Genomic DNA, 22876 nt, shown 5'->3' with positions numbered 1-22876 from the left:
TGTATATTCAGAAATCTTTGTGAGTTGGGGTTTTTTAATGCCATTGTGTGAGAATGGCAACTTGCATTCTGATATCTGATGCAATAATCTATATCCTATTTCCTGAAACTACATTAATTAATCTCCAATTCGGATGGTAATGTCAGAATCGCAATAATTTCTGAATTTCCGGTACTTAAACTTAGCAAAAGTTTTATACAAAACTGAGGGGACATTGCCAAATAATCTCCATGGAATATAGATATGCAAATGCTGATACATTTTCATAACAAATATCATTGACTGGTCATTAGTGGTTCCCTTTTAACTATACAGTTGAAAACAAACTTTAACAAATTGTTAGAGCTGATGATGCAACTGCCATAAACACTCTCAACAACTTCATTAAAACAAGGCAACATAAGTATTACCACAAATTTGATACAATGAATCAGTATTCAAACTCATCATAAATACCAGGCTTAAATCTTTAAATTCTAAACACACGTTTCACAAAACCAGGTTCAACCCATCATTTTTTCTTAAAATGTCCTTTACCAAGTCAGGAAAATGGCAGTTGTTATCTTATAGTTTGTTTCTCTGTGTGCTTAATTGTCGTTTGGTTTTTTGTTGCACTTCAGTGTTTCTGTTATTTCGTTGTTTTCCTCTTATAGTTGATGTGTTTCCCTCGGCTTTAGTTTGTAACCTGGATTTGTTTTCTCTCAATCGATTTATGACTTTTGAACAGCGGTATACTACTGTTGCCTTTATCCATTCATCAACAAAGACTCATCAGTGCACTCAAAAATATGAGATTGATAATTGCAATTCAAGAAATTCTGCATTGTAAAAAAAATGTTTTCAAATTCTAATTTTTATTTTTGCAAAATAGATATTCAGTCACAAATTTTCTTCATTTATGAATCTTTATTTTTCAGTTTACCGGTCTGAAACAAAGCTTTAACCAGTCTCTGATTAACTATTTGTTATGACCTGAAACAACGGAGAGTAAATCAAGGTCTTCCTGAATAAATGGCATTCATAAAAACATAATAACTAAATAGATAGAGACATAATTTATTTATGGACTAGCTTGATGAAAAGAAATTCAGTTTTTTGTAATAAAATATTTGGCTGATCAAACTCAGCCACACTGCCTTCACTCATCACTAACACACGGTCACTGTTCAGTATAGTGTCGATTCTATGTGCTATAGTCAGTACGGTACTGTCATGGAAGTCTTGTTTTATTGTTTCTTGAATTAGCTGATCAGTTTCAAAATCAATACTAGCAGTGGCTTCGTCTATACACAAAACCTGAAATAAAAACAATTCTATTAATAGCATTGTTTCTGTTAAAGTTTTTTGCTATCATATTTTCTCTCAGCACCATATGCACACTCATTCAAATAAAGATTAGCTTGATAATTAATTTTTCTTCAACAATATTGGAAAATCATTAGATTTCAAGATTAAATTTTTAAATCATAAATTAATGGCATAGATAACAGGATGTCAGAGTGATGGCAAACTTAATTGTTCTGCTTTAAAATATTATTTGTTAATCTTAACAGCCAAAAAGGATCAGGAAAGAAGTATAAAAAATTGAAGGGTTCAGAAATGTAAAGGCCAAAATCAACCTAAGTATCCCTTTTCGCTACTTAAAAGTCTATAACTCAAAAATGATGAAATCTAAAATCAATCTAGACGTTCATTTAGTCACAAGAAACAATATGTCTCAATTTGAAAAGATTTAGTCAAATTGTTATCAAGCTATTGCATGGAAAACACTCTAAGCATCACTTTTCCCTATTAAAAATTTGAAAGATCTACAACTCAACAACGATCAAATCTAAAGTCTTTAAAATCAAACTTGATCTTCATCTTGATCAAGTCGCAGGAAACAAAATATCTAAATTTGAATAGATGTCTTTAAAGCCTTTTAAAGTTATTGCATGGACAGCGCTCTAAGTGTGTAATTTTTTCCTACTTATAGGTCTAATTCTCAGCAAAGATAAAAGCTAAAATTGTGAAAATCGGACTTGACCTTCATTTAGTCACAGGAAACAATATATCTTTATTTCGAGATTGATATTTATATTGGAAAAAGAAAGCTGCAGACAGCTTTATGTCACCCCAAATTACACATTTCATGCCAATTTTGTCGTATTTCACCTTTATCTTGGAAACTCCTTTAAAAGCATATAAGCTAAGGAACATTTTACCAAAAAAACGAGTGAAAGTATCTTTATTGGTTTAAAAGGTGTGCTTTTTTTCAACCAAGTGTTGAAATATGAAAATTTTTATTTTTACTTGAAACGGAGATAGACCAAAATTTATCTTGAAAAAGTAAGTCTGGAAAGTATATTTCATTAAAATCGTATGCCAACAAAGAGGAACATTTTCCCTAAAACAATATAGATACTTTCACTTGATTGTTTACTATGTCGTAGCTAAATAGGCATCGCATGTTTTCCCTATCTTTGACTAAATACAAACATCCAAACTTGCTTCATCTTAGTAGGCAGGGTATATTTGTCATACACAGAAATTTCATAAAAAGAATTCTCAAATACCTTTGCCCGAGTTAATAATGCTCTAGCTAGACACACAAGTTGTCTTTGTCCTAGAGAGAAATTTCTGCCACGTTCTAGATCTCCTACATCAGCCTCTAGGCCACCCAGTCTATCTACAGGTACCCTTAGATGACATCTTTCTAATACATTATTCAGATCTGAATCTATATGGGATGACGTAGGATCAAGATTTTCTCTTACAGTTCCACTTAACAAAAATGGGTCTTGCGGAATAATGGCTAACCTTGACCTGAAAAATAAAAGATTTTATTTTAACTTTATAATGTATTTAAGCAAAGTTAAATCTTGAAAACAATTTCTTCTTTATTTACAGTAAAAGTTTCAATGGCTTATCAGCAAGAGGTGAAGGATCTGAAATTGGGTCCTGTTGGAAGCACATTTTTCACTTTATTGAATTCATTTTTTGTAAACCATGTAAAAGGACTTCAAAGTGTTGTTATTCCAGAATAATTTTAGGCTAGCACAAAATTTCATCATATTTGGATTATCACAGAAAATAAAATATTGTGCATCCCAAGTGCTTTTCAGAATTTACCTTCATGAGTTCAGAAGGCCCAAGCTTAAACATTGCAGGTCAAAGATGTATAAATTTGCAAGAGTATTTCAATTAAACTGTAGGAGAATTTACAAACATCATATCTTTAACAAATGGTGGATATCGATAATCGATTGTTACTTCAAGGTCAGATCACAAAATTAGTCAACACAGTTATGAATATTTTTTTCCTACCTAATATCTTTGAGATCTATGTGTTGAAGATTTGTATTATCCAGAGTAATAATTCCTTTTTGTATTTCTACAATTCTACACAGTTCTAAAAAAAGACTGGATTTTCCAGATCCAGTCCTTCCCACAATGCCGATCTTCTCCCCTGGATTTGTCTGACATTCGACATCATGCAAAGCATCTTGTAATCCTTCACGGTACCTCATGAACAAATTTTTAAAGAAGGTTATTCCTGCTGTTGACCAAACTGGTGATACCTAGAAATACGAAAAATATTGTCATTTCTTAAACAGTTCTCATAAAAATCAAAAATAACATTTTGTAAATTTTTTACATACAGATTATTTTTCTAGAGTTACCTTCATCAGGAATGCCTGAAACAAAATATTTGAAAACCAAAGATGTAAAAGTACTGAAACAAGTGAAGAGTTAAAAGATAAAAAAAAAAGGACATAAAAACAATATTCAAATCTATCTATTGATCGACTTTAAAATAAAATTCTTCTGCATTGCAATTCTTTGAAATTTTCTGTTAATTTAATCACAACCTTTTTAAACTTTGGATGAGTTAAAGCTGGATTCATTCATATACATGTACTGACACCTGCCTTGTGCCACATGGGGATCAGGATCTGCTTACCCTCTGGAGCATCTGAGATCACCCTCAGTTTTTGGTGGGGTTCATGTTGCTTAGTCTTAGTTTTCTATGTTGTGTTAATCAACACAATCCCTGAAATGATTAAGATCTTTTTTACAGATTCACTGATTGTTTTCAGGGAATTTGTAAATTAACTTAATTCATTCTTATTGCTTGAAAACTTCTGTGAAAAAATCCTACAGCAGTAGCACTCAATAGGTTTGTCGTTAATATAGTCTTTATTTTAATACTAAGTGAGCAGTTTTCATGGACTAAACAACTGACATGTTATAAATTTGAGTAAAACAGAAGTCATTATTCAGGCATAAACAGAAGTCTCTACAAAGCTATGTTTGGGGTAGACGCAAGAGTTGGGAAACATCATGATCCCTCCCTGATGAACTTATAGCTAAAAGTTGACAGCAAAGAACATTTGTCAGATTTACCAAACATGGAATTCAATATGAATACTGATGAAAAAAAAACATGTACAACTGATGATGAAGCAATGGAGATTTCTGAGCTACAGCCTACTAAAGCAAAATCTGACATGTGTGTTGTATGTAAAGTAACTGCATTGAATGCAACTTCTTGTTCTTCTTGTAACAAAACTGTACATGTTTTATATGGAAAAGACTTTCCGTCAAAAGTAAATTGCTTTCTGTGTTATACAGAAACGGTCATTGAAAAAGAACGTACAAACGCTTCCGAGTCATTGGTAAAACAAGCCAATCGTATGTTTAGTCGGTCTAATACAGTTTTTGTATTAAGAAAAACACATTTCTAATAGCAAGTTAAACTTGTAATCAGGAATTTCACAAAATCACTAGTTCTATTTTCAGTGATTTTGTAAAATTCCGAACAAATTCAAGGATTATACAAAACCAATGAAACTGTTAGTGATTTTACAAAGTCACTAATTAGTCCAGTGATTTTACAAAATCCCTGATTTTACAAATTTCCTGTAACATATATACCAACATTTTTTTATTTATTGTGGTGTGGGAGTCTAAACTAAAAGTGATATAAATTGTTTATACTTTGCCAAAACGTAGTATCTATTCATATATGTTACAAAATATCATAAAAATGATAGGTCACCGCGCATTTTCTCAAGCTACAGGTCGTCACAAAATGACACATTTTGTATGGATTATACAGGAAAAAGCACCAGTATGTGATTAGACGCTAAACTGAATGATAGAATTGTAAAATAAAATACGAGAAGATAGCTTTTAGAAAATGATTTGAGAATATTTTCTGGCTAAAATACAAAATAGCAAAATTCCATGTAGATTCCTTCAGAAAATTCACTATTTCAGAGTTACCTCCCTTTTAAAAAATATTAATTTGAAAATATTAAAAATCAAGCAGAAATAATCAACAATTGTAACAAGATTAATATTTATAAGTTACAAAGTTATAAATTTGTTCTTTCAAATGCTAATTTACATTAATTATCTGCATTCTTGCATCAAATTTTGCAAACTTGATCGAAAAACTTGACCTTTGATTCCCTGTTTTTTACAATCCAAGGTGGCGAAAGACGCACATATCACCTTAAAACTACATATTTGTCACAATTTTTATTTCTGCTAATCTAATAAATTTTTACATGTCTGTTTTATCTTTTTCATATTGCTCTGAGTACAAGTAACCCACTAGGTAATTTAAATTAAACACAAACATGCAATTGATTCTCTATTTTTCTAGTCAAAAGTGACATTAATCACAATATGAACGAATGATTAAAATTCTGGGTTCAAGGAAAGTATACTAGAAAATAACTGTATCAAACCTTAGGTGTTTTTAAAGCTTTTTTAGGCATTACAATTTTCTCAGGTTTAGAAATATTTGAACCTGTCTGAAAGTAAACAGAACGGTTGATTTTGAAGTGGAAACGACTTTCGTGAGTTTTTCACTTCTGGACAAATTTGCCGTAACCCATTTAAATCTGTCCCAGTGATATGTTCTGTTGAATTCTTCTTGGTCATACTGACAAAATTTCTAATTTGAAGACGTTTCTATGTACCTAATCACTACTTTATTTTTTCCGTAATGATAAAATAAAATGTTTGTAAAAACATAATGATAAAAGGAGGAACATTTCAAGTTCAAGGATCATATGCATGAATATTCTATGACTTTCAAAATGTTTTGTTTATTTCAGAAGTAACAGAAATAAAAATGGCTTCCTCTGACAGACACTTTTGTAGAATTTGCAAAGATGATGAGTTAACGAAGATAGCAGACAGAATGTGGCGTATTGTTTGGCGAAAACTGTGAAAAACCTCACAAAAAGGCCATAAAACCATATCAATTGTAGATTATCAAAAGTTACCTACATTCATCAAAGAAATTAGTATCCAATGCAAAGATAACAAGAAGATGTTTGAACTTTACTGTTCATTCCATGCCTGTCCCTGCTGTGTCCAGTGTGTTACAGATAAACACCTAAAATATCAAGACATGAAACCATTGTCAGATATTCTGAAACAAGTTAAATCATCTGCCTCAGTTTAAAACTTTGAAACAGATTTGAGTGATGTAAAGGAAAACTTAATAAAATCCGTTAAATATCTTAAAACCAAGATAAGTACAAATCATATTTAAAAAACGAAAGCAGTTGAGGAAATCAGGTACATGAGGAAGTCGATTGATAATTATCTAAACCAGTTAGAGCAGACACTACTGGATGACTTGGAGTCTAAACATTCAAAGCTGCAATCAAACATGACACCTTACTACAACAAATGGAACAGCGAGCAAATCAGATAGACCGAATGCAGAGCGAATTAACTTATTTGATACGATGTGCAACAGATTTAAAAATATACATTTGTTTGATTGAAATTGAAAAGTCTTCAATACGAATATTAAATTAAATTGAAGATTTCAAACAAGGAGATGATTTGAGTGAAAAGAACTTGAATATGAGCATTTCATCTAATCTTCAATATATTTTGCAATATGTTAACTCGTTTGGGGATATTGCTATTAGTATCAGCCTTTCTACTCTTCAAATTAAAAACTGAAGAAGCGCAGCAATTAGCTACAAACATTCCTGATGTTGAAAAAATTAAACCATTAAGGATGTATGCAATGACAATTCCAGATAGTATGTTTTCTTTATTCATAATAGCCTCTGTAGTATTACCTGATGATACATTTATGATCCTGGCAGATACGCAGCTACTACTGTTCAGTTACAACGTCTGTTTTGTGAGAAAAATATATACATTCAGAGATATTACATTGGATGTCTGTTAAAACAAATACAGTAGCGGTTGCATTAGGGTCAGCAAACAAGATCGCACTGGTTTGTGTAAAACATAACAGAATTATCAAAATAGTTAGACTTTCTCATAAATGTGATGGAGTAGCAGTTTATAACATGATGGTGGTCAGCAGTGATGAGAAGAGTACCCTAATAAATTTGAATAACATATGTTGTACAATCTGACAAGGAGTCTGTTCGACCTTCAAACAAACCATATTTCATTATTCAAAGGAAACCTTTACGGTGTTATTGATGAAAACAATGAAAGCAGAGTGAGCTGCTACAAAAACAATGGAGAACATATTTGGACATTTACGCACCATGAGATTGATGAAGCGAGTGGACTAGCATTAGACAAAAATGGAAGCATTTATATAGCTTCTTCTAATAACAACAGTATCGTGGTAGTATCACCCGACGGTAAAAGATGTAGTTCGATACTATCCGAACATGACGGCATCCATTGGCCTTGGTCAATAGATATAAACACAGAATCAGGACTGATGATGGTGCCCTATGATTCAAGTGGTGAATGGGATACGGAATCCTTTGATTCAGCTTTCGTCTATAAAATCCCAAATATATGATTATTTTCTTATTAAAAAAAAAACCTGTAATGCAGTGGTTGTTGTTAATTTATGTGTTACATATTTGTTTTTCACTATTTTTTTTTTTCATATAAATAAGGCCGTTAGTTTTCTCTTTGAATTGTTTTACATTGTCATTTCGGGATCTTTTATGAATTAACTGTTTACAAAATTTAGAATTTTTGAAATAATAAGGTTTTTCTACCTCAGGCATAGATTACCTTAACTGGATTTGGCAAAACTTTTAGGAATTTTGGTCCTCAATGCTCTTCAACTTCGTACTGTATTTGGCCTTTTTAACTTTTTTTGGATTCGAGATTCACTGATGAGTCTTTTGTAGACGAAACGCGCGTCTGGCGTATATACTGAATTTAGACCTGGTATCTATGATGAATTTACTTACAACCACTTGGTCGATTTTACTGCTGGTGGAGATTTATTTCCCAGAGGGTATCACCAGCCCAGTAGTCAGCACTGTTTGTGCTGACATGAATAACATTGATGTGCTTATATTTATGAATTAACTGTTTACAAAATTTAGAATTTTTGAAATACTAAGGCTTTTCTACCTCAGGCATAGATTACCTTAGCTGCATTTGGCAAAACTTTTAGGAATTTTGGTCCTCAATGCTCTTCAACTTCGTACTTTATTTGGCCTTTTTAACTTTATGGTTTCAAATTCAATGCAGTGTATTAACTTACTTTTTATCTAATATTAATACTTTTTCCAGGTGTATAGTATCGTCAATAGGGACAAATCAGTCTGTTCGACCTTCAAGCAAAGAAAAAAAAAGAAGAAAACAACAAAATTGATTCATACTTAAGCAATAAACCAAAATCAAATATTGAATACAGTCACTAATGTTTTAGAGATTCACGACTTGGGAGAGGCACAAAAAGACTATGTGTTGGGTTGAATCTGTGAGATTGCATAGCCTTTCCCTTGTCGAGGGAAAGTGAGAAAACCGCTAAACAAACGATAAAAACCAGTGTGAAAGAACTTGCTTCATCTAAACACAAAAGCAAATAAAAGATTAGACAAACAAAGTGTCGAGCTAAGAAACATACAGTTACTAAACACAAAGATGAAAGTTCACTACAACTTAGAAATAAATCGTATTTACGAGAACTACATATCAATCAGTACATATCTGAAATAAGCATAATTTTGTGTAATGCTGAATTACAATTTCGACATCTTATAGTCCAGAAATTATTCATAATTGTATAGCAATACATATGAAGTTATGTTTGAATTTATTGAAACATTTTAGTAACTATACAAATCTTACTTTGTATATTTGATAAAAATGGGGTACTTCATATGGAATACATCATTTGTGGTCTCACAGAATAGTTTGAATAGGATTGATATTCTTTTTTTCTTGGATACCAATTTACGAGGATTGAAGACAAACATCTATTTCAATATTCTCTGTTATCTCTCCACACACACAAGTATGTATAAACTTATTATTTTAATTCGTGTTTCACCTATAGCCAAGAAATATACGAAAATTATACCCATTGCAGAAAATGAATCCACAATAAACTGCTTCGAAAAATATAAGGTTTCTATATAAATTTGCTTTAAAATAAGCGAGATAATTGACCACATCCGATGTACAAATAATACCACTTCTGATGTCATAAGTAGCTTTCATTATATTGATTCGTACCAAAAACATTGTTTTTTAATGTTTTAAAACATTAGCATGCAATAAGGGAAATAATTAATATATAATATGTTAAGATTGAGCAACACAAATCAATGGTAAACTTTTGGTGTATGCGGTTTCTGCTCCACATGTGACAACGTCATTATACTCTTCAATTACAGATCAAATGATAAGTCGATTTAGGTAACGTGACAATCAAATGCTATATTACAAAATTCTTTATTGGGAATCTGCTATACATACATTTCTGGCTTGTTTTAATTATATAAAAAAAATCCTTATCATGGTTCTTTGCTATAGTCATTCTGATTGTCTGTTAAAAAACAACTCTTTCTTTTGTACAAAATGCATAAAATGTGGTGTCAATAAAAAAAAATCAATTATTATGAAGGCTTTGTTTATTAAAGTAGAATTTGTCTCTTCTTTAACATTTTGAAATAAGATATTGTATCTGCGTTTCTCGTTTTCTGTCATCAAACAAAATTCTTTCAATCGGTTTTTATGCTTAGAATGAGAAAAAACAAATATAAAATGAAGACAAGTCAAATGTTTAATACTATTGCATGAGGGAATAGGACATTGATAATATATACTATATCATATCTTTTCAACTTTTCTAACTTTTAAGTTTCCAGATCTGATCCACACCACCTCTAACTAGAGTAGTTAGTTTTCACAGTAATGGTGAAGCCCGGTTTTTGTTTGTTAAGGGATCTCTGAAGGACACCAGATAAAAAAGATGATATTGATATGAATATCGGAGCAGGTTTTAAGGGAATATTTGGCATACCAAGCAATGTTATAATGTTTGTTAGGACTCTTATTTAGTTTGGGTGTAAAGAAATATAAAAGATGACCCAGTTCTATATCTTTGAACCTGATCCGTTTTTTCTCTTTTGTAATTTGTTTATCTGTACCGTTAAATGCCTATCATGGAGGTAAGACAAGTGCTTAACAACATTTTGGTGTTTGTAGATAGATGAAACACGAGTGCTTTATTCTGATTTGTTTCAATGACCTCACAGTGTCAGCACATTCGAAAACAAATATAATCGTTTTCATTATCATGGTTGCTTATTATCTTGTGTAATCACTGACTAAGACCTTCACTACAGTTGGTAGTCAAAACCCACAAGTGAAATAAAACAGTCAACAATATGTCTAAATATTTAAAAATTTAAAATAAAAAAATACGATAAAAACCGCACAAAAACAGAAACCTATCAAAACCTGATAGTTAACTCAGGTGCATCGGAATTGACAGTAGTTCCTGTCGCACTAGTTCTTCCAGTCGTGTAACTGAATGATAGTATTCTTTAAATTTTGGAGTGATGACTTCAATTGATCATTGTAAACAGAAATTCTTTAAACTCGAAATCAGTTTAGAAAATATACCAGCATTGTACAGTTGTCCATATTGTTGGTTGGAAGCTTTACACAGGCGGTCTAGTTATTTAATAAAAAAAATCAATAGAGACATGACACCTAAGAACAGAAAGTCCCTGATTACAAAAGACTGAAAGATTGCCATTTCATATGACAAGACGAATAAAAGAGGGACAAAAGATACCAGAGGGACAGTCAAACTCATAAATCGAAAATAAACTGACAACGCCATGGCTAAAAATTAAAAAAGACAAACAGACAAACAATAGTACACATGACACCAGAATAAAAATAAAGGAATGCAACGAGCTTTAAGTGCATATGACCTTTCCGACTCAAAGTTTGATAACGTTGATCAACTCAACTATTACACTTTTGGCCACTTAAGGAGCAAGTTGAACATTTTATTTTATGACAACGTTAAAACGCTGCCCTGTTAGAGTTTGACTATGCTATCACAAAAATACTGAACTCCGAGGAAAATTCAATCAGAAAGTCCCTAATCTAATGGTACAATGATTTTCCAATGTAGAAAATGGTGGATTGAAACTGGAAATACTGTCCTCGACCGATTACAGACTGGAGTATTCAAAAGAGATGAAGAAATAACTGAAAATATTTGCCAGAGCACAGGTTCTTAAATTTCGATTAGATACAAGTAGACTGGTTGTATTAAGGCCTGCCCGAGGTGCTGAGGTACATTGTCTGTAGACTCCTGGTCAAGGTCGTTACATGTGGGTATTTAATCTACGGAATCGAAGCGTGGCCCCATCAGCCATTGCAAGTGGGCAAGACAAGACAATAAAACTTTAATACAACTTAGACATGTGTATGGCGCTACAAGAGAATGATAATTATACCAGTTCATCAAAACTTAGATAATTATACATTTGCAAGCAAGACACACAATAATTAAATTACTGACATCTTACAATAGATATATCAGGGATATATAAAGGCAACAGTAGTATACCGCTGTTCAAAACTCGTAAATCTAAGGACAAAAAACAAAATCGTGGTAAAATACTAAAACTGAGGGAAACGCATTAAATATATGAGGAGAACAACGACACAGCATTAAAATGTAACATCACACAGAAACAGACTAAGCATTAGACAAAATCCGATGAGAATAACAAATATAACATCAAAACCAAATACATGAATTTGGGATAGAAAAGTACCGTGACACGTCTTATAGTAATATGAATTCACACTCAAATATAAGAGAAAACAAACGACACAACGAAATGGCATATCCAATGATTCAGAAAAATCAGCTTATATACAGTCTGCAATCAACAGCAACAACATGACTCTAGAGGTCGTGTCTTGGACCTCTTTTTATGGCTTTGCACAGACAGAATAAAGCCCGAGGGTTCGTCAAGTTTAGGGTCGGGACATTCTGCAATTGGCGCAGAATCGGGTTGAGTTTTATGTCCCGTTTTATTCTTCAGAAACGTTATGGAAAAAACTCGTGTCTTCCGGTGCAATAATTTATGGTTTATACTAGGATAAAAACAAAGATACTCAGGCACTCAAAACACTTTTATTTACTAAAACGAAACCAGATAAGACTATGGATATAAACAGCAATAACACTTCTAGCATTCAAAAGTTCAGTAAGAAAAATATCAAACTCAAAAAGTCCGTATCAAATGACAAAATCAAAAACTCAAATACATTTTACAAAATCGCTACCCCGAAATCTAGTAGTTGAGCAACTTCAACCAGGGAATTGTTTCAGATGCAGAAGACAGGTCAGCAGGTCTTGTTTGAGATGTCTATGTGATCTTATTTGAATGGATTGGTGAGTCATATTCAATAATTAGGCAAACACCATATAACAGTTGATTTTATGTTTTTCTTACGAATCTTTTAAAAGATTTAAAATATGTTAAACTATGGTTAGGTGTATTTTATCAAAAAATTGAGCAAGGTAAACGTTTGAAACGAAATAAGGTCTCCTATATATGTACGTAAGAGTAAAAAGATTGACACTGTTTAACAACGCAGGCATTTGAAAAAACTAATGAGCAAATAGTCTAACATTGAAAGCATAAACGACATGAACCCCTTTTAGCAAAGGAAGAAACGGAGGTGTACTAGAAGGGTAGATAGTATTTGGTAATCTGATAGCACTTGTCATGTTACTCACTGTATTAAAAACTTTAGTAATTATTCATTTTTATTGATAATCTTGATGTTACCAAAATGGAGCAAAAGGAAATGATAGGATTAGGAAGGAGTGGAACATATTCATTATTATTTGTGACTCTGATAGTACTCAACGGTCAAAGAGGTTCTGAATCCCTGATAACAATTACGGGATCTTGAGTTTAAACAATATTTTTTTCTTCCATAGTGCACAAAATACAATTATACAACAAAAATACTGGGATTCGTAATCAATAAAAACTTATATAAATCCGTCGCTCTTAACGGGATCTTTGTTAAAATTGTCTTACAACAGCATCAATTTTTCATTGAAACCTGATTATATATCTACAATTGTACAGATTTCCCTGGTTTTTTTTCGGTTTTTTTTTTGGCACAGTTCTTTTGAAAAGATACACGAATCAGCTGGACTATGGATCTTGAAATGGATGTTATATCTATATGATTAAAATAACTTAATACCAAAATTAAGGAATGCGATAAAAACGTCATTAAGAGAGATAGCATCAGAGATCATATGTAAAGGATATAAATGATAAATTATCAAAAGATAAATAGACATAATACATTTCTTTATACTTTACTCGTTCTATTTGAGCAGTCAAAGTGCGTTAACTGTATATTTCTATGTCATATACAGTCACTGACCCGATATCACTTTTCCTCATGAATATTTAAATAGTAGAACATGAACTATCTTTAAATATTCATGACGCCCGCTTCAAGCGTGAAACGACTCACGCTTAACTTACTTTTTTTTATAATTGATGGAAAAACATATTTCACTTTTTAATATTACTTGTTTAAACATGCAAATCATTATGTTTTTTTATTATTGTTGTTATTTTAGTCATATAAATTTGTTCACCATCGATTTGGTTCAACAGGTAATGTACATTTCGTTGTGTTATATATTTCTCCGCCAGATGTGAGGTCTTTTTAAAAGATGATTTTCCCATCTTTTTTTAAATCAAATAAATAGCAATGACATAATAAGCAACAATTGCAAATGTTTTTTTCTACATAACAGTATACAGACATTTATAGTGTTTTGGCTTGTCATATGAACGATATAAGGATTAGGCTTAAAAACGGGGAAATATTTATTTTTGTAATTTACATTGGAGTTTTCTATATTTTATTGGCGTTTTTTCATAACTAGTGTCGTTTTGGTGTAACAAGCAGGTGTACACGTTCTTGTGTGAGCATACCCATTTAAACTAAAGATACCGTTAAGCAGTAAGTAGGCTTCAAGCAGATCTCGATTTTCGTAAACACGTTACACAGCAGCGTCAACATGTTGACAGAATACGTTAACATTTAGTTTATTTGGCAATGATAACGTTGTGATATGTATACCTTTTGAACATACGGACGAATGGACAACCAGACAGAAAACAGATGGAAAATATGACTGCTATGAATTCCAATCCGGATAAATATGACGTATTAATTTTGGACTTTTATTTATAGATCCTGAAACCTATGATCGATTTAATAAGGAATTGATAAAATATATATACAATTGTCAAGTAAACAGATATCTATCAGATATAACATGATAATGATATGAATAATAAATGTTATGTGATTATACTGGAAATAATACCTTTCCTTAGATTTAAAAGGATACGTTTGATAAAAAGATATGTACAGTTAAAGTCCGTCCACTTGTTGATTCTGTTACGGACCTATGTTCATTGCCTACACCAGTAAGTAAAAAGTTTACGTGCAGCACTTCTGTGTTGACTCGAGTTATAATTGATATGTTCATAATTATAAACTAAAGTTAACCTAACTTTTAATTTTGAAATACTAAGTTTTTTCTCCCTCATGAATAGATTACATTAGCTGTATTTGGCAAAACTTTTAGGAATTTGTGGTCCTTAATGCTCTTCAATTTTTTTATTCGAGCGTCGCCGTTGAGTATTTTTGAAGACGAAATTTGCATCTAGCGTAAATATAAAATTACAATCCTGGTATCTATGATGAGTTTATTTCCAAACTAAATAAAGAGTCTTTGGAAATTGGTTTGAAAAACAATTGACGTCTTGAATACTGGTAGAATAACTGTCAGCTTGAAATGAATATTGAAACTCGAAAGAACATAGGTAGGTTAAAGGGAAATCACACTATTGTTTATACGCATCGCTCCCGGTGCCGCTAAAGTGTCGTGGCCGTATTATGACGTCGCCGTTTTCGATTCCGTCGAAGTGGTTCCTAATTTCTAAAATGGCGGCCCGCTCGAAGGTACGTTTCACTAAAGCAGAAGAAAGCAAATCATGTTTTGATTTAAATACAACAATGGAAATGCTACTTGAAATGGACACAATCACAATGTATGGCAACAAAAATAGCCGATAGTGGTCTTGATATGGTCTTGATATTAATTACCGTCCGCTCAACTTATTTTTGTATAAAAAAAAAACCTTTAAGTTTACTGTAAAGTTTATATAATATTAAATAAAATATTTATTGATCTCGCAGATTTCTTAGTTGTATGAAACAGTATTGTAAAAAAAAAAGAGATATTAAAACTTTTTGTCGATCAGTTCAATATAATCAACACGTAAATTGGCGAATATAAAATCCGTCCGGTCATATTTTTTTTTAGAAAAACAATTTGCTTTATTATTAAGTTAAATTTTCATGTAAGATAACTATTAATCTCGCAGATGTCTTAGTAGTATAAAAACATATTGTAAATCAAAAGAGATATTAACACTTTTTGTCGATCAGTTCAATACATAAAGCGTACATAGAGTGAAATCCGTCCGGTAAGTTTTATTTTGCTCAAAAATATTTTTAAAACTATTTTTGATAGATTTTCATATAAAATAGTCTTGTATCTCAAAGGTATTCAAATATTAAAATAATCTATCAAATAACAAGAAAGTTCCGGTGAATATCCTGTCACAATCCGGGCAATCGTCCTGTTATTAGTGTAGCCCAGCTGTTGGCAGCGTATCGTGGCGATGCGGTTTGTGGGATTCAGCGTATATTTTCCGGAAAAAAACAATAAAACAATGTATTATTACCAAGAGAAACAGCATGTAAGCGTACAGCTTCCATAACTTATAGTTTTCTGTCCAGCATAGGGACGTAAACAACAACAAGGAGTTTCTGTCGACTGTAAGTTTTCTCATATCACATGAAACGTCATTACTATATAGTCCTCTATACTACATGTATAAACAATTCATCAAAACTTAACTTCACATTTGTATTTATCCGGCTCAGCCTTTCAGGTTATAGAAAGCAGGGTCAAAATTCATAAGTCAATATGTTCTAGTTCTGAATATGTATTTAACTTGCCACTGGTCGTTAATGTGTGAAGTGTTTGAAATATTATTTATTTCGCATGTGACGACAGGAATTATCCAAGTGTCATCCATCTTTCCTAAAATATTCCTTTGGTATCTTACGTCTCTCTTTTCCTCTTTTTTTTTTCTTTATCTTTTGGGGAGGTGGAGCACAAATACATGAACACGATTGATTTCTAGAGTAATCGTGTAGTTGTTGAAATATCAAATGTTATTTAGGAATAACGCCATTTAAAAATCCCTGTAAGAAGCATACAAAATTTTACATCGGTTGCTTGCTGTCGGAATCAATGAACACTTACAGATGGGTGCGGTCCTAACCTTGACAAAAGTTAACTTGGAGTTAACTTATTGACTGCTTTCTAAGTTAACTTGAGAATTTTTAAGCAGTCAAGCAAGTTAACTTCGTCGTTTGTGGACCAGACCTACTGTCTGCTTTTTTAGGACTGCTGCAGACCTATCGACAGGTCTGCTCCATTTTAACCAGTCCTGAGGACAGGTCTGCCCCAGACCAGACCTGTGGACAAGTCTGCTTTTGACCAGTCCTTGGGACAGGTCTGCCTCAGACCAGACCTGTGGACAGGTCTGCTCCTGACCAGACCTGTGGACAAGTCTGCTATTGACCAGACCTAAGGACAGGTCTGCTTATGATATATTATCGTGTTTAAGAGTTTTCATATCAGACTTGAGCTTTAATTAAAATATGTAAACAACATTCGCATTGTTTTTCCAAAGATATCATTTATTATTTACTCGCAAGACTCTTTTTTTTTTATTTGATATACATGTATTCTTATATAAATAAAAAAAAATGGCTATACAATCACACAGATAGTTTTTTTTATAAGAAGGCAGATAGAAAGGTTATCCAACGCATCGGAACAATATTCTTATATCACGGGATATCAACAACATTGTCGACGTTGCTTCGTTCCCCGTTTTTTACCTGTCCCTTCCTAAAAAATTTATGCATAATTTATACATGCATGGATATTTCATTGTTATTCAACTTGTTTGCATTGGATTTACTATTCTATTTTACGCAGAACATTCTAACAGAAATTGTAAAGTGTCCGTAAGCATACTGTTCGGTAAAACTATCAACAATCTCGCCAAATTCGTCAGATTTATCGAGAGATTTGTCTTTGCCGATTATGATATTGATATATGCATGGGACTTCCCAAAATTATACTCAATGCGAACTTAAGTTACTGAAATAGTTGTCACTTGACGTTTAACTACAAATAAAATCAATCAACCGACAAAATAGATAAACAGTATACTATTCCCAGAAGAGAACCTCATATACTTTGTTTTTTATTTAAAAATCATTGTAAATTATCCTGATTTACAAGGTGGTTGAGGGTCTGGTGCCGGCTCTACCAGCCGACAATTTTGTCATACCAGCAAGACCTAAACGAACTATAAAAGCCAAAATTTATTCAAACTGTGAAACTGACAATATCATTTAACGTCAAGTTACCATTAACACCAGAGGACTTAAAGTACCAAATAGCAACAAACATTCATTTTTTGTGGAAACAACTATTCACTGCAACCAACTACCAGATAAAGTTGTGCATGCAGGTTCCGTAGAGGCATTTAAGACCGCTCTACAAGAACACTTCCAATAACAACGGCGCTCTTCTCCACCGTGTATAAAAGCCTAAACAGGATTCTACCTGTACCACTACAGATACAGATAAATAGTACAAATGAATTTAAACGTGTCAGTCATGTCAGTGTTGGTACTTTGATGATGCGGCATAATAGTGTTGTTTTACACACCATCATGAACTACTATATATGTAGTGACTGTTATTATGAATAAAGAGATGAAATGCTGACACTCTCAATTTATTCAGAATTTTTTTTGCATTAATTTTTCCAATATATTGATTACGTGTACATTTTGGGTTCTACTCAAATGTGCGCAGGAGTGCAAAGAGAGGACATTAAGGCGCTTGGTACAATACTATACTGGTATATAGATTTGCAAATAAAGTGCACATATGGTCAGTTATAATTAAATAATTTTGTTGTACAAGTCAGCATGGGGTATCAAAACTACTGAAATTTTGTTACGTATCAATATTTTGAATAAAAAGAGGACATGCTGGCACTCTAAATTTATGCGAACAAAAATTTGTAGTTATTATATTGCAATATTGCTGTCCATTGTATCATACATTGAATCCTGACATAAAAGTATGGCTACATGTAATTTACTATGCAGGTATATAGATTTACAAATTATAGTGCACATATGGTCAGTGTTGGACAATGCGGTCAAATAATTTAGTTGTACAAGTCAGCATGAGGTATCAAAACTACTGAAATTTTGTTACGTATCAGTATTTTGAGTTAAAAGAGGACATGCTGGCACCCTAAATTTATGCGACCAAAAATTTGTTGTTATTATATTGCAATATTGCTGTCCATTGTATCATACATTGAATCCTGACATAAAAATATGGCTAATTTACTATGCAGGTATATAGATTTACAAATTAAAGTGCACATATGGTCAGTTTTAGTGGATGCGGTCAAATAATTTAGTTGTACAAGTCAGCATGAGGTATCAAAACTACTGAAATTTTGTTACGTATCAGTATTTTGAGTAAAAAGAGGACATGCTGGCACCAAAAATTTATGCGACCAAAAATTTGTTGTTATTATATTGCAATATTGCTGTCCATTGTATTATACATTGAATCCTGACATAAAAATATGGCTAATTTACTATGCGGGTATATAGATTTACAAATTATCATGATTATAGTGCACATATGGTCAGTTTTGGACAATGCGGTCAAATAATTTAGTTGTATAAGTCAGCATGAGGTATCAAAACTACTGAAATTTTGTTATGTATCAGTATTTTGAGTAAAAAGAGGACATGCTGGCACCCTAAATTTATGGGACCAAAAATTTGTTGTTATTATATTGCAATATTGCTGTCCATTGTATCATACATTGAATCCTGACATAAAAGTATGGCTAATTTACTATGCAGGTATATAGATTTACAAATTATAGTGCACATATGGTCAGTTTTGGACAATGCGGTCAAATAATTTAGTTGTACAAGTCAGCATGAGGTATCAAAACTACTGAAATTTTGATACGTATCAGTATTATGAATTAAAAGAGGACATGCTGGCACCCTAAATTTATGCGACCAAAAATTTGTTGTTATTATATTGCAATATTGCTGTCCATTGTATCATACATTGAATCCTGACATAAAAATATGGCTAATTTACTATGCAGGTATATAGATTTACAAATTAAAGTGCACATATGGTCAGTTTTGGACAATGCGGTCAAATAATTTAGTTGTTCAAGTCAGCATGAGGTATCAAAACTACTGAAATTTTGTTATGTATCAGTATTTTGAGTAAAAAGAGGACATGCTGGCACCCTAAATTTATGCGACCAAACATTTGTTGTTATTATATTGCAATATTGCTGTCCATTGTATCATACATTTAATCCTGACATAAAAATATGGCTAATTTACTATGCGGGTATATAGATTTATAAATTATAGTGCACATATGGTCAGTTTTGGACAATGCGGTCAAATAATTTAGTTGTACAAGTCAGCATGAGGTATCAAAACTACTGAAATTTTGTTACGTATCAAGATTTTGAATATAATTTTATGTGAACAAAAATTTGTAGTCATGTGTTTAAATGAAATAAACTATTGCTGATTGTGGCTGCATAGTTCAGGGATTATAACTAACAAGGACGTATACAACTAACATCAAATATACATCTTTTCAAAGATATACATAATAAAGTGCATATATAATTGAATTTGATAGGTATAGGAATATATATTCAGTGCCCGTTATCGTTGTAACCAAGATCGTTTTTATAATAGATAGATTGTCAGATCACAAATAAATTTGTGTTAAAAGCAACGTGTTATGCGTTCTTAATTTTCAAATATTTGTATTTAATCCGGTTTATAAATCGGAATTATTAATTTTACTTTATTTTCGATGTTTATACTACGAAACAAAGATATGAAAAATATTTTTAAAAAATCGATGTAGAGCGGTCCTGGTTACAAGTTAACTTAGTGTTGATCAGAACATTAAAAAGTTAACTTGGGAACAGGTCTGGTTTTGATCGGATTTGTCAAAGCAAAAGTTAACTTATGTTAACTTTGTTGCAGGACTGGTTTCGAAGTTAACTTATGTTAACTTTATGACAAGACTGGTTCCGAAGTTAACTTATGTTAACTTATGACAGGACTGGTTCGAAGTTAACTTATATCAATAGCGGACCTGTTTCCAAGTTAACTTTTTGGCTGACAAAAAAAAGCAGTCCTAGGACCATGTCCGCTTTTCAAGTTAACTAGATTTTGGTCCTAGGACTGGTCAGAGCAGTCCTGAATCCGGTCACAGGTTAACTTTGACCAGTCCAAATGACTGGTCATCAAGTTAACTTGCTGTACAGGTTAGGACTGCATCCATCTGTAGCACTGTATTATTAAATAAATCATACTCAATCTTTCTTTAATGCTTTGTAAAGGCTTACATAATTTAAGCACCAAAAATAATATATGTTGTTGTATTTCTTCAAACTGTAGCTACATGCAGCAAACTGTACGACCAGCAGATTAAACATACGACCGCTAGACGTCATAGCAATATGGGAATATCAAACACTATGCCTAGTTATTTTGGTCCTATTGATGACTACAACAACAAAAGTTCCACACTGTATATTTGGCTTTACAAGAGGAATATTTAACACACAAATACATGTATTTATGTAGAGTAACAAATCTTTCAGAGTGCTAAAATGTAACCATCACACCAGGGTCCGTCTTGTAAAAGAGTATTCAACTCATAAAGAAAAATGTTTTTGGCCGAATTTCGTGTAATATTTGCCACTGAAATATTTGCAAAAAGTAAGAAAAAGACGGGGAAAAAACAAAACAAAAATTGGTGGTTGCGTGTCCATATCTCTCAATGTGATCACTTGCCTGTCAAAAAAACAGTGACATATGGAGATTGTCGGAATACGATCATGACTGAAAAGGACAACAAATTTTTAGTTGAAAAAGGGAGACATAGTGATCCTACATTCTGTCGGCGTCGGCGTCTACAAATATTCACGCTGTGATTAAAGTTTTTTGAAATTTGAATAACCTTCTTAAACTATTCTGGATTTCTACCAAACTTGGACAGAAGCTTGTTTATGATCATTATATAGTATCAAGAAGTAAATTTTGAAAAAAGAATATCCATTTTTTCCGTATTTTACTTATAAATAGACTTAGGTTTTCTACCCGGATTCAATACATTGACTTTGTGGTCAAAGTTTTTTTTAAATTTTAATAACTTTCTTATACTTTTCTGGATTTGTACTAAACTTGGACTGAAGCTTGTTTATGATTAAAGGGTAGTATCTAGAAGGAAATTTTGTTAAAAGTTTGTACCTGTTTATCCGTATTTTACTTATAAATGACCTTAGTTTTTCTTCCAGATAATATTACATACAGTCTACAGTTAAAGTTTTTAAAACATTTATAAGATTCATAAACTATCCTTAATGTTTACCAATCTTGGACAGAAGCTTCTTACAACATGTACAATGAAAAGATAGTATCGAGGGGGATGTTCTTATTGATTCCCCCCTCCCTCATTTTTGTTGAGGGATAAACAGATTAAAAGAAGGCGAGACACTGAGTTCCGCGGAACCCTTACGATTTTGTTTTAATACAAAGGCAGCTGATTTTCTCTTGATACCTTGGTTCTTTAAAAATAATGGCCAACATGATATATCAGAGTGCTGAAAATGGCACACACAATTAATCAGTCATTTTCAAATTACTTATTATTAATCCGTATTGGGAAACAAAAGTATATACATGTATACCATATTGAATCATAAATGTGATAAAAGAATATACATTCAAAGAAAAAGAGGTGAACCAACAGAAAATAGAAACTGCAATCTACGAAATTAGGAGAAAGATTATTTCTCTTAATTTCATCGGATATATAATAATATAATACTAATTTATTAACATCTATATTACCATCAATAATATCGGATCTCAAAATTTGAACTCTTACCAAAATTTGTCATACTATCTCACAGTAGTACTAGAACTTGGAAGTTCTAAGCGGAACTCGAGCTTTATCTAGAACTCTTACTCGAGTTGATATGCGAACTCAAAATGATACTCGAACTTCAACTCAAAATCTAACTGGAACTCGAACTAATTAAAATGTCTATAAATCTTATCAACACTTCACTTGTCATCTGATAAAAAACTAGGATTAGATAAAATACAAATGTATATCAACTTTTCCACAGAAACACGGAAAGATGTAACAGAAAAATAAAAAATAAATAGTTCCGTGTACATGCAAAATTTCAATGAATTATTATTAGTAGTATAAATAGTGTGATTTCCCTTTAAGTTGTATATGTTTTCATATAACAAGTCTCCAATTTTCCCCTCTTTTAGTTT

General features: G+C 32.1%; 1 protein-coding gene across 1 annotated transcript in view; it reads right to left on the bottom strand.

Moving 5' to 3' along the window:
* Positions 1 to 1042: 1042 nt before the first annotated feature.
* The window catches only part of LOC143069448 (ATP-binding cassette sub-family C member 10-like), a 153375-nt gene continuing 131541 nt past the window's right edge, over positions 1043 to 22876 (bottom strand). The window contains exon 19 of the mRNA XM_076244088.1: positions 1043 to 1296. Within this exon, the coding sequence (XP_076100203.1) occupies positions 1057 to 1296 (240 nt within the window). The 3' untranslated portion in view covers positions 1043 to 1056. The remainder of the gene's footprint in view (positions 1297 to 22876) is intronic.

The sequence above is a fragment of the Mytilus galloprovincialis genome, chromosome 3, assembly GCF_965363235.1.
Source record: "Mytilus galloprovincialis chromosome 3, xbMytGall1.hap1.1, whole genome shotgun sequence".
Classification (NCBI taxonomy): domain Eukaryota; kingdom Metazoa; phylum Mollusca; class Bivalvia; order Mytilida; family Mytilidae; genus Mytilus; species Mytilus galloprovincialis.
The sequence above is the reverse complement of the archived record's forward strand: the minus strand, read 5'-3'. Positions and strand labels throughout refer to the sequence as shown.